Source organism: Arachis ipaensis, chromosome B10 (assembly GCF_000816755.2).
Source record: "Arachis ipaensis cultivar K30076 chromosome B10, Araip1.1, whole genome shotgun sequence".
NCBI classification, from domain to species: Eukaryota; Viridiplantae; Streptophyta; class Magnoliopsida; order Fabales; family Fabaceae; genus Arachis; species Arachis ipaensis.
In genome coordinates, this window is record NC_029794.2 from 60164582 (window position 1) to 60177357 (window position 12776).

At 38.8% G+C, this 12776-nt stretch overlaps 1 protein-coding gene across 5 annotated transcripts; it reads left to right on the forward strand.

Moving 5' to 3' along the window:
- Positions 9715-12446, forward strand: LOC107621710 (protein VASCULAR ASSOCIATED DEATH 1, chloroplastic-like). Of its 5 annotated transcripts, none has more exons than XM_021113802.1 (7): positions 9715-10135; positions 10225-10391; positions 10477-10711; positions 11007-11193; positions 11929-11969; positions 12091-12178; positions 12356-12446. In XM_021113802.1, the coding sequence occupies exons 4-7, from the start codon at positions 11049-11051 to the stop codon at positions 12427-12429; spliced, it is 348 nt and encodes a 115-aa protein (XP_020969461.1). In that variant the 5' UTR covers positions 9715-10135; positions 10225-10391; positions 10477-10711; positions 11007-11048; the 3' UTR covers positions 12430-12446. The 5 variants fall into 5 exon arrangements, 2 of the variants coding, with proteins under 2 accessions (XP_020969461.1, XP_020969462.1); XR_002355923.1 differs by having other exon boundaries at positions 9717-10135; positions 11069-11193; positions 12356-12422; XM_021113803.1 differs by lacking the exon at positions 10225-10391.

Here is a 12776-nt window from a genome sequence, read left to right on the forward strand (position 1 = left end):
CTTCTGCAGTGCATGAGTTCTGATGAATACTCATCCTCTGATGAGGATGAAGACACTAGGGAAGAGCAAGTTGCTCGGTACTTAGGAGCTCTTATGAAGCTGAATGCCAAGCTGTTTGGTACAAAGTCTTTGGAGGAAGAACCTTCATTGCTTTCCAAAGAAATCAATGCTTTAGTTCAGCAGAAGCTACCTCAGAAGCATCCAGATCCTGGATGCTTCTTGATCCCTTGCACAATAGGCACCATGACCTCTGAGAAGGCTCTATGTGACTGATAAACCCCTATTTTTTTATTCATCTTGTGCTCAATTGAGTGTTTTTATCAATTCTTCACCCACTTATTCATAAGATTTGTAAGGTTTTACAATTCCTTCCTTATTTTATGATATATGTGAAAACATGTTTCCTATGCCTTAAAAATAATTATTTTAATTATCCTTTATTACCATTCAATCCCGTGATCTGTGTGTTAAGTGTTTTCAGGTTTCATAGGGTAGGAATGACTTAGAGGACAGAAAGGAAACATACAAAAATGGAAGGAAAGCACAAAAATGGAGTTTTGAAGAAAAAGCAGCGACGCGCACGCGTGGATGACGCTGACGCGTGTCTAGCGCGAAATGCAGTGACGCGTACGTGTGGACGACGCGGATGCGTTCCTAGAGCAGAACACAACTGACGCGTACGCATGACTGACGCACACGCGTGACAAGGAAAACTCCAAATGACACGAACGCGTGACCCACGCGCACGCGTGACGGACACCACGTGTAGAAAATTGCAGCAGTCGCCCCCAGCGATTTCTGGACCCTTTTTCGGCTCAAATCCAAGCCCAGAAACACAGAATAGAAGCCAGAGAATGGGGGAATCAAGAGGAACAATGGAGACAACATTCAGAATACGCAATTTTTAGGTTTTAGATGTAGTTTTAGAGAGAGAGAGGGGCTCTCTCCTCTCTCTTAGGTTTTAGAGTTAGGATTTCTCTTAGAGTATGGTTATTTCTTCAATCCAGGTTCAAATGTTCCTTTGATTTATGTTTCTTTTCTACTTTTAGTTACTCCAATGCTTTTACTTGTTAATTACTTATGTTGCCAAATTGGCTTATGAATCTCTCCATGTTAGATTTGAATATTCTATTTAATATAATTTGAGGTATTTCAGATTTGTGATTGTTTTATTCTATTTATGATGCTTTCAATTTAATTTATATTTTTATCCTATTGGTTTTGGTTAAGTAATTGGTAACACTTGAGTTATCAGACTCAGCAGTTGATTGAAAATTGGAATTCTCGCTATTTGATTTGGATCGCTCTAAAGCTAGTCTTTCCACAGGAGTTAACTAGGACTTGAGGATCAAATTGATTGGTCCACTTGACTTTCCTTTATTTAGTAAGGGTTAACTAAGTGGGAGCGATAAACAATTCTCATCACACCTGATAAGGATAACTAGGATGGGATTTCCAGTTCCCATACCTTGCCAAGAGTCTTTATAATTATTAATTTATTTTTCCTGCCATTTAAATTACTTCTTCTCTATTTCAAAAACCCAAAAACACTCCTTTTTCCATAACCAATAATAATTCATAATTTCCTGCAATTCCTTGAGATACGACCTAAGGTTTAAATACTTCAGTTATAAATTTTATTGGGTTTTGTTACTTGTGACAACCAAACTTTTGTATGAAAGGATTCTCTGTTCGTTTAGATACTATACTTACAATGCAAATATTTTTATAAATTTCTTTACTGGCAAGAATCTAGTTCGTCAAAAATGGCACCGTTACCGGAGAATTGCAACTATGTGCCTTATTATTGGTTATTGTAAATATTTTCTTTTGCTTGTTTATTTGTTTTTATTTTTGTTTTTAATTTTTATTAGCTACTATGAGTTCTCACCCCCGTCGCTTTGAGTTTGGTTCTAATGTTTTTGTAAGAAATGGAAGCTATAACAGGAACATGCATCAAGGTCAAATCAATCAAAGATGGAAGAAGCCACGAGGATTGGTGCACGAAATTGCAATCACACTTTTGTAAATCCGCACAACTAACCAGCAAGTGCACTGGGTCGTCCAAGTAATACCTTACGTGAGTAAGGGTCGACCCCATGGAGATTGTCGGCTTGAAGCAAGCTATGGTTATCTTGTAACTCTTAGTCAGGATATCAGTAATTCTCAGATTTAATTGTAAAAAGTAAAAGAACATGAAATAAATACTTGTTATGCAGTAATGGAGAACAGGTTGAGGTTTTGGAGATGCTCTGTCTTCTGAATCTCTGCTTTCCTACTGTCTTCTTCTTCACACACGCAGGGCTCCTTCCATGGCAAGCTGTATGTTGGTGGATCACCGTTGTCATTGGCTACCATCCGTCCTCTCAGTGAAAATGGTCCAAATGTGCTGTCACCGCACGGCTAATCATCTGTCGGTTCTCACTCATGTTGGAATAGGATCCATTGATCCTTTTGCGTCTGTCACTACGCCCAGCACTCGTGAGTTTGAAGCTCGTCACAGTCATCCCTTCCCAAATCCTACTCGGAATACCACATACAAGGTTTAGACTTTCCAGATCTTAAGAATGGCTGCCAATAATTCTAGCTTATACCACGAAGACTCTGATCTGAATCAAGAGGCTAAGAGATATGCACTCAGTCTAAGGTAGAACAGAAGTGGTTGTCAGGCACGCGTTCTTAAGTGAGAATGATGATGAGTGTCACGAATCATCACATTCATCAAGTTGAAGAACAAGTGTATATCTTAGAGAAGAGACAAGCGTTATTGAATGGAAAACAGTAGTAATTGCATTAATTCATCGAGTCACAGCAGAGCTCCTCACCCGCAACCATGGGGTTTAGAGACTCATGCCGTCAGAAATACAATATGAAATGTGTAGAGTGTCATCAGATACAAGATGAATCAGTAAAAGTAGTTTTTATAATAAAACTAGTGACCTAGGGTTACAGAAAATGAGTAAGCTAGAGTAGTTAGTGTAAAATTCCACTTCCGAGGCCCACTTGGTGTGTGCTTGGGCTGAGCGTTGAAGTTTTCACGTATAGAGACCTTTCTTGGACTTAAACGCCAGCTTTTGTGCCAGTTTGGGCGTTTAACTCCAGCTTTCATGCCAGTTCTGGCGTTTTGACGCCATAATTTCTATGCTGACCTGGAACGCCGGTTTGGGCCATCAAATCTCGGGTAAAGTATGAGCTATTATATATTGCTGGAAAGCCCAGGATGTCTACTTTCCAACGCAATTGAGAGCGCGCCAATTGGGCTTCTGTAGCTCCAGAAAATCCATTTAGAGTGCAGGGAGGTCAGAATCCAACAACATCTGCAGTCCTTTTTCAGCCTCTGAATCAGATTTTTGCTCAGGTCCCTCAATTTCAACCAGAAAATACCTGAAATCACAAAAAAAACACACAAACTCATAGTAAAGTCCAAAAATGTGATTTTTATTTAAAAACTAATAAAAACATAATAAAAACTAACTAAAATATACTAAAAATATACTAAAAACAATGCCAAAAAGCGTATAAATTATCCGCTCATCACAACAGCAAACTTAAATTGTTGCTTGTCCCCAAGCAACTAAAAATCAAATAGGATAAAAAGAAGAGAATATACAATGAATTCCAAAAACATCTATGAAGATCAGTCTTAATTAGATGAGCGGGGCTGTTAGCTTTTTGCTTCTGAACAGTTTTGGCATCTCACCTTTTCCTTTGAAGTTCAGAATGATTGGCATCTATAGGAACTCAGAATTCAGATAGTGTTATTGATTCTCCTAGTACAATATGTTGATTCTTGAACATAGTTACTTTATGAGTCTTGGCCGTGACCCTAAACATTTTGTTTTCTAGTATTACCACCGGATACATAAATTCCACAGACACATAACTGGGTGAACCTTTTCAGATTGTGACTCAGCTTTGCTAAAGTCCCCAATTAGAGGTGTCCAGAGCTCTTAAGCACACTCTTTTTCCTTTGGACCATGACTTTAACCGCTCAGTCTCAAGTTTTTTACTTGACACCTTCACACCAGAAGCACATGGTTAGGGACAGCTTGGTTTAGCCGCTTAGGCCAGGATTTTATTCCTTTAGGCCCTCCTATCCACTGATGCTCAAAGCCTTGGATCCTTTTTATTTTACCCTTGCCTTTTGGTTTAAAGGGCTATTGGCTTTTTCTGCTTGCTTTTTCTTTTTCTTTTTCTTTTTTTTTCTTTTTTTTCTCTTTTTTTTCGCATATATAATTTTTTTCTGCAAGCTTTTCACTGCTTTTTCTTGCTTCAAGAATCAATTATATGATTTTTCAGATTATCAATAACATTTCTCCTTTTCCATTATTCTTTCAAGAGCCAACAATTTTAACATTCTTGGACAACAAATTAAAAAATATGCACTGTTCAAGCATTCATTCAGAAAAACATAAAGTATTGCCACCACATCAAAATAATTAATCTGTTTCAAAATTCGAAATTCATGTACTTCTTTTTCTTTTTGCAATTAAAACACTTTTTATTTAAGAAAGATGATGGATTCATAGGACATTCATAGCTTTAAGGCATAGATACTAAGACACTAATGATCATGTAATAAAGACACAAACATAGATAAACATAAAGCATAAAAATTCGAAAAATAGAAAATAAAGAACAAGAAAATTAAAGAATGGGTCCACCTTAGTGATGGTTGCTAGTTCTTCCTCTTCAAGATCTTATGGAGTGCTTGAGCTCCTCAATGTCTCTTCCTTACCTTTGTTGCTCCTTTCTCATGATTCTTTGATCTTTTCTAATTTCATGAAGGAGGATAGAATGCTCTTGGTGTTCCACCCTTAGTTGTCCCATATTGGAACTTAATTCTCCTAAGGAGGTGTTAATTTGTTCCCAATAATTTTGTGGAGGAAAATGCATCCCTTGAGGTGAATCCCTCCATCTCCCATGACTCGGAGGTGGAAGCTTTTACTTTCTCTTTCCTCTTTCTAGAGGTTTCTCTGGCCTTAGGTGCCATAAATGGTTATGGAAAAATAAAAAGCAATGCTTTTACTACACCAAACTTAGAAGGTTTGCTCGTCCTCGAGCAAAAGAAGAAGGAAGAGAATAGAGGAAGAAGAAATAGAGGAGATGGAGGGGGGTTAATGTTTCAGCCAAGGGGGAGAAGTAGTGTTGAAGATGTGTGAAAATGAAGGGGTGAAGATGGGTTTATATAGGAGTGGAGAGAGGTGTAAGTTTGGCCATGTAAGGGTGGGTTTGGGAGGAAAAGTGGTTTGAATTTGAATGGTGAGGTAGTTGGGGTTTATGATAGATGGATGTGGATTGGCGAAGGGTATTTGGGGAAGAGTATTATGAAAAGGTGTGAAGAAGAGAGAAAGTGAGTTGAGGTTGGTGGGGATTTTGTGGGGTCTACAGATCCTGAGGTGTCAAGGATTTCTCATCCCTGCACCAATTAGGCTTGCAAAACACCCTTTGCTGCCAATCCTGGCGTTAAACGCCAGGTTGCTACCTATTTCTAGTGTTTAACGCCAGCTTCTTGCTCTTTTCTTGCATTAAACGCCTATTCTGCTGCCCTTACTGGCGTTTAAATGCCAGTAGGCTTTTCCTCCAAGGTGTGCTATTTTTCATTCTGTTTTTCAGTTTGTTTTTGCTTTTTCAATTATTTTTGTGACTTCACATGATTATCAACCTACAGAAAACATAAGATAATAATGGAAAATAAATATATATAATTAAAGAACATTGGGTTGCCTCCCAATAAGCGCTTCTTTATTGTCTTTAGCTGGACCTTGACTGAGCTTTATTCTAGTCTCAGTTTTGAGCATTCTTGCTCAAAATTGCTTTCAAGATAATGTTTAATTCTCTGTCCATTAACAATGAACTTTTTGTCAGAGTCAATATCCTGAAGCTCAACATATGCATATGGTGATACACTTGTAATCACATATGGTCCCCTCCACCGGGATTTTAGTTTCCCGGTGAATAGTCTGAGCCTAGAGTTAAATAGCAGAACCTTCTGTCCTAATTCAAAGACTCTAGATGACAGTTTCTTGTCATGCCACTTTTTTGCTTTCTCCTTATAAATTTTAGCATTTTCAAAAGCATTGATTCTGAATTCCTCTAGCTCATTCAGCTGGAGCAATCTTTTCTCTCTAGCTAACTTAGCATCCAGGTTTAGGAATCTGGTTGCCCAATAGGCCTTATGTTCCAGTTCCAAGGGCAAATGACAGGCCTTGCCATACACAAGCTGGTATGAAGAGGTTCCTATAGGAGTTTTGAATGCTGTTCTGTATGCCCACAGAGCATCATCCAAGCTTTTTGCCCAATCCTTTCTACGGGCAATTACAGTCTATTTCAGGATTCTTTTTAGTTCTCTATTAGAGACTTCAGCCTGCCCATTTGTCTGTGGGTGATATGGAGTTGCTACTTTGTGGCTAATTCCATATCGGACCATAGCAGAGTATAGCTGTTTATTGCAGAAATGAGTGCCCCTGTCATTGATTAATACTCTGGGGACGCCAAATCTGCTGAAGATATATTTTTGGAGGAATTTCAGTACGGTCTTAGTATCGTTAGTGGGTGTGGTAACTGCTTCTACCCATTTAGATACATAGTCTACTGCCACCAGAATGTAAGTGTTTGAGTATGATGGTGGGAAGGGACCCATGAAGTCAATACCCCATACATCAAACAACTCAATCTCTAAGATCCCTTGTTGAGGCATGGCATAACCATGGGGCAAGTTGCCAGCTCTTTGGCAACTGTCACAGTTACGCACAAATTCTCGGGCATCTCTATAGAGAGTAGGCCAGTAGAAGCCACATTGGAGGACCTTAGTGGCTGTTCGCTCTCCTCCAAAATGTCCTCCATACTGTGATCCATGGCAGTGCCATAGGATCTTCTGTGCCTCTTCTCTGGGTACGCATCTGCGGATTATTCCGTCTGTACATCTCTTAAAGAGATATGGTTCATCCCATAAATAGTATTTTGCATCAGAAATTAGTTTTTTCGTTTGCACTCTGCTGTACTCCTTGGGTATGAACCTCACAGCTTTATAATTTGCAATGTTTGCAAACCATGGTGCTTCCTGAATGGCGAAGAGTTGCTCATCTGGAAAGGTTTCAGAGATCTCAGTATGAGGGAGGGATGCCCCTACTACTGGTTCTATCTGGGACAGGTGATCAGCTACCTGGTTCTATGTCCCTTTTTTCTCTCTTATTTCTATATCAAACTCTTGCAGAAGCAACACCCATCTTATGAGCCTGGGTTTTGAATCCTGCTTTGTGAGTAGGTATTTAAGAGCAGCATGGTCAGTATACACAATCACTTTTGAACCTACTAAATAAGATCTAAACTTGTCAATGGCATTAACCACTGCAAGTAACTCTTTTTCTGTGGTTGTGTAATTCTTCTGTGCATCATTTGAATGAGTAAGATCAGAAATGGGGAGTTCATTGGGATCAAGAGATATTGCAATCCTCCGAATCAAGTTCATTCTCATCTCTTCCTCAATCAATGCATTCATTGATCTCCTTGGCAATCTTAAGTGATCGAATTACAATTCCTTATAATTCAATCTCTCAAATCTTGATCAATAGCCAATTCCTTAGTCAATTGCTCATGAGAAGAGATGAAGTATGGTCACTGATTATACCACATGCATTCCCAAATCAAGTGTTGGTAGAATTATAGTCACCATATCCTTCCAACCCTAATTTGGTCCAACATGAGAAAGTATTTCTAGCATGATCTCTTCATTCCTCTTCCAAGGTTCAGAAGAGATCCAAGTATGAATAGCTTCTTTTCCAAGATAACTACCCAATTGGATGAAGATTGAAAGCTTTCTAGTAAAATCAAGAGAAAAGATAGAAGAAGAAGAAGAATAAGAACTACAATTGATCCGTTGAATCACAATAGAGCTCTCTAACCCAATGAAAAGAGTTAGTTGATCATTGCTCTACAAAAAAATAGAAAAGAAAGAAAGTGCAGAAAAGTAAAGATGAAGATTAAAACTAAAATTGAAACTTCAAAATTCATAAATGAAAAGTACAAAGAAAAGAAAAGAAAGAGAAGGAAAAGTGTGTGAGGGGAGGGATTCCGAAGACCCCTCTCTAATCCCCCTTTCCCGAATGTCCTTTGAATGTAAAAGCTAAGGCCCTTATATAGGCTCTCCTAAATTACAAAATGAAATTAAAAGCAATTTACAATTAAATGAAAATTCCTATTCTAGATGCTTCTTGTGGCCTTGATTGGTTGACACTTGTGGGCTTGCTTCCTTGAGGTTGGGTGGTCCTTGAAAGAGAATCAAGTTGAGGTCCAGGTGCTAATGTCAGTGCTCACGTTAGCCATACTAACGCTACAAGTGTGGCGTTTGTGCTGAAGTTAGTGTGGCTAACGTCACACTTGCTACCCAGTTGGTGTTTTTGGGGCTTAAAAGATGCCTCTGGTTTGTGCTCCAATTTCATGCTCACTATAGAGTATTATATATCGTTGGAAAGCTCTGGATGTCAGCTTTCTAACGCAACTGAAATCATCTCAATTGGACTTCTGTAACTCAAGTTATGCTCTTTTGAAGGGGACAGGGTTGCTAGCATAGTGGCTAGCGTTATTGGCAAACGTGAGTGCCAATAACGTCCGCGATCAGGGGCTGAAAATTGTCAGTTTCTGAAGCTCAACTTAATGTCCACCCCATACTATTATATATTGTTGGAAAGCTCTGGATGTCTACTTTCCAACGCCTTTGGAAGCGCATCATCTGGAGCTCTACAACTCGAGTTATACTTCTTGGAAGGTGAAGAGGTCAGCTGGCCTTACTACAGGTTGATACCATATTCATCTTTGCACTTTCGGGGCAGGTTTTCTCCCTCAAATTTAGTGTCCACCATGTAGTTCTATATATGCTTAGAAAGCTCTGGAATCCTACTTTCCAATGCTACTGGAATCACCTCATTTGGAGCTTTGTGGCTCAAGTTATTCTTGTTTGAAGAAGGCATGGTCAGGCTGCTGGGTGAGACTTTTGCCCACGTTAACTACCATGTTAATGTAGTTAACGTGGAAGCTAACGTGGGTCTTTTTGCTTCGCAAATGTTAGTGGGGATCACCTTTTCCACTAACTTTGGCATCTCCCTTTCCTTCCACGTTAGTTCCCACGTTAATGTAGTTAACGTGGAAGCTAACGTGGGTCTTTTTGCTTCGCAAACGTTAGTGGAGATCACCTTTTCCACTAAAGTTGGCATCTCCCTTTCCTTCCACGTTAGTTCCCACATTAATGTAACTAACGTGGAGAATAACGTGGGTCTTCTTGCACCTTCGCTAGCGTTATTGGCACTCACTCACTACAAGAAAAATACCCATTCAGCCACACTTTTTTTAAGCTACATTTGAAAAGCGTAGCCTATTCATAGAATAGGCTACGCTTTTCTCCGTGTTGCCTTTTTATAAGAGAAAAGGATACACAAATGCGGCATCATTTAAAAAGCGTAGCCTTAGGTATTATAGAAATCACTTATAAAGCGTAGCCGTAGGTTAATATCTATAAGTTCACTTTTCATATCAAAGGAGACACTTTTAAAGGGTAGCCTATTTGTTAAGTTTTGGGTGCACTTTAAAAACGTAGCCTAATGTATCTAGGCCAAATGCACCCAAACACTTAGTAATTTTTCTTTTCCTTATCACCAAATCACTCACCTTCGAATACCCTCACTTTCACCTTCTGATCAGAAAAAAAGTTTCGCCCCTCACCTTCGCAAATCACCTTCACCTTCGAATTAATTGTTGAAAACCCTAACCCTAACACACCCACACACTCACACTCATTCTCACCATCACTCACCACTGCCACCACGCCCCCCTTTCACACACACACACCCAGATCTGAGAGAAAGAGTGAACCAGAGGGAGGAGAGGAGGGAGACGGAGATGAGAGAGCGCGATCGAGAGAATAGAGAGTGAGAGGGGGTCACCGCCGCAACGTCGCTGCAGCCGCCGCCATTGCCGTCGCGGAGCAGGGAGCCCGGAGGGGAGAGAGAGACGATTTGCAGACGAGATGGAGAGAGAGGACGAAGATGCGACGCAAGAGAGGAGGCTGTTCCGCCGTGCACTGTCGTCGCTCCTGGGGTCGATTGAAGCCGCCGCCGCAGCTAGGGCTTGCTGTGCTCCTGTCCGTACTCCTAACCTCTATCTCTCTCTCTCTCCCTCTTCAACTTTCATTTCATTCTCATTTCAATTTTAATTTCGATGTCTCTGTAGGCAACAATATATTTTAGAAGTTGTATTGGACTGGAAGAGAGGGAAGGGGAGCGTTTGAACTTTCAATTTCATTAATTTTTGCTGAATTTCTGTGCCTGTGGGTGAATACTGGATTGTGAGGGATGGTTAGGATTGTGAATACAGAAGTTTGGACCTCTTCATATATGGTATCCCTTCTTTTTTTAATTCCCACAAGAGCTTAGGATTGGTTAAACAGAGCAAATTGAAACTTTGAATGTTCCCCTCATGCAGGGAACAATGCTGATCGATTCCTGAATTGGAGCACTAGGTTCCAAATTGTTCTAGGCGTGGCAAGGGGATTGCAGTACCTTCATGAGGATTCACATCTAAGAATTGTTCACCGAGACATCAAGGCAAGCAACATTCTTCTTGATCATAAGTTTCATCCCAAGATTGGAGACTTTGGCCTTGCCAGGTTCTTCCCTGAAGACCAAGCTTATCTTAGCACACAATTCGCTGGAACATTGTAAGTCCAATTATTAAATATTTTAATTACTATGTATGCTAGCTGCATATTCACCATGTTACTCGTTTTATATTTCAGTTTTCTAATTGTTTTTTTTGTCATAAATTGGATAGCCTATAATTTTGAGTATTATAATATCACAACACACACCTATACTACACACACAGTTATACACAAAATATTAAGAGTTCTCATCCACTATTGACCCTAATCAAGTCTCAAACCTGAGTACGCAACACATATCATAGGGGAGTGGTGTGAGCTTATGAATGAATCTGGTTTGCCATGTTACCAGGTTTAGTTATTAAGTAATTGAGCTGAGCTGTAAGTTTGACAAATGAAATGGTTTCCTGCCAGCGCCAAAAGGGCTGTTTTCGCCGGAGCCAGAACATTATCGAGGACCAAAGCTGAAAGTTGCCATCCTTGGAGCTGGGCTTTCTGGCATGTCAACTACACTGGAACTCTTGGATCAAGGACACGAGGTTCAGCTCCTTTAATCTTTAATATCACACTTCCTTCATATATTTTATAAGTCATTTTGATACTTTGATTTATGAATATATGTGAAAAGTCAAAGCGACTTATCAGTATGGAACGAAGAAAATGTTATTTTGAAATTGGATGTTATGGTGTACATGGTAAACTTGATTTTTGAAGCAAAGGGGAGTGATTTGGTCAGTTTCTTAACACAATTATGGTGTTAAATTTATTAGGATATTCTAGCTAATGCATTTTATCTAGTGTGTTTACTTCTAATTGCTCTCGATCAGGTGGATATATATGAGTCGAGGACTTTTATTGGTGGGAAAGTTGGTTCTGTTGTTGATAAGAAAGGAAACCAAATTGAAATGGGATTTCTTATAAATAGAAGTTGGTAAACGGACTTGATTGATCCCGTCTTTGAAATTCTCCAACCCCTCTGTTTATTTATGGTCTGAGAAGTTAAAAAATATTAAATAAACTAGGAAACTTTGCCTAAGCAAAATTGATCAATTTTTCATGCCCATTGTGTTTAGGGTTTAAAAGCCATGCTTTATAGATGAATCCTTTGTTTTGCTTTTTTATCATATTATCCTTCTCCTTAAATCTTAATGAAATTATTCTTTTATAAAAAAGATAAAAAAAATATCTATTGTATTTAACTTATAATATATTTTATTAATCCATCATATTTTTTCAAAAACTCTGCTGATCTGAGCTTATTTTCTAATGTGCAGTCCCAGAAGAATACACAGGTGTTGCAAAAGCTGATTTTCTGGTATTTCTTATTAGAAAAAATACCATTTTTTTTCATTTTCAAGTTTTCCCTTGTTGACTTTAGTAATATTAGTCTTGTAAATTTATTAGAAATTTTAAAATTTTAAATTTACAAACTGTAGATAAAGGTTGAAGACTTCTTTAGGTACTTTTTCTCAGATGATGCTGTAAACTTCCATGAGTCTTTCCATAAAAGATGTGGTGATAAAGGTAGCCTGCATGAAACAACTATGAAACCTCTGCATTTAAAAAATTATCTTTAATTTTGTATGCTTTGCTGGTTGTGAGTATGGTTTAAAGAGAAAAATTTAAGATGACTAATACCTGTCAATACACCTTAATGTTTTGTTGAGGATGATTTTTTCATTTTCCCCCCTCCCCTTTCAGACTTCAAGTGTAGTTTATGGCGTCCTCAAGAGAAATTTGGGTATGCTCGTGAACTATCTTTCAACATCCAATAAGACTTTATCTTGGTATGTTTCTGCCATCTTTATTTCTCTTTTCTATCTGAGGTTCAACTAAAATTTTGAATGAAGCCAAAGTGAATGCCTAATATGGGGGCTTATGTACAGAGAAATATATGAACATATTGATGAGTTACAAAATTCCATTTCATGGGAAAAAAAAAGAGGGATCTAAGGCTACGCTTATAAAAAGTAGCTATGGTATACAATGTGGCTACGCTTTATAAGTGATGTAGTAGCGTTGAAAAGCGTAGCCTATTCTAGAAAAATGAAAGCTGAAAAGCGTAGCCTTTGGTCCTGGACAGCATCACTTGAAAAGCGTAGCCTATTCCCAAACGCCAAAA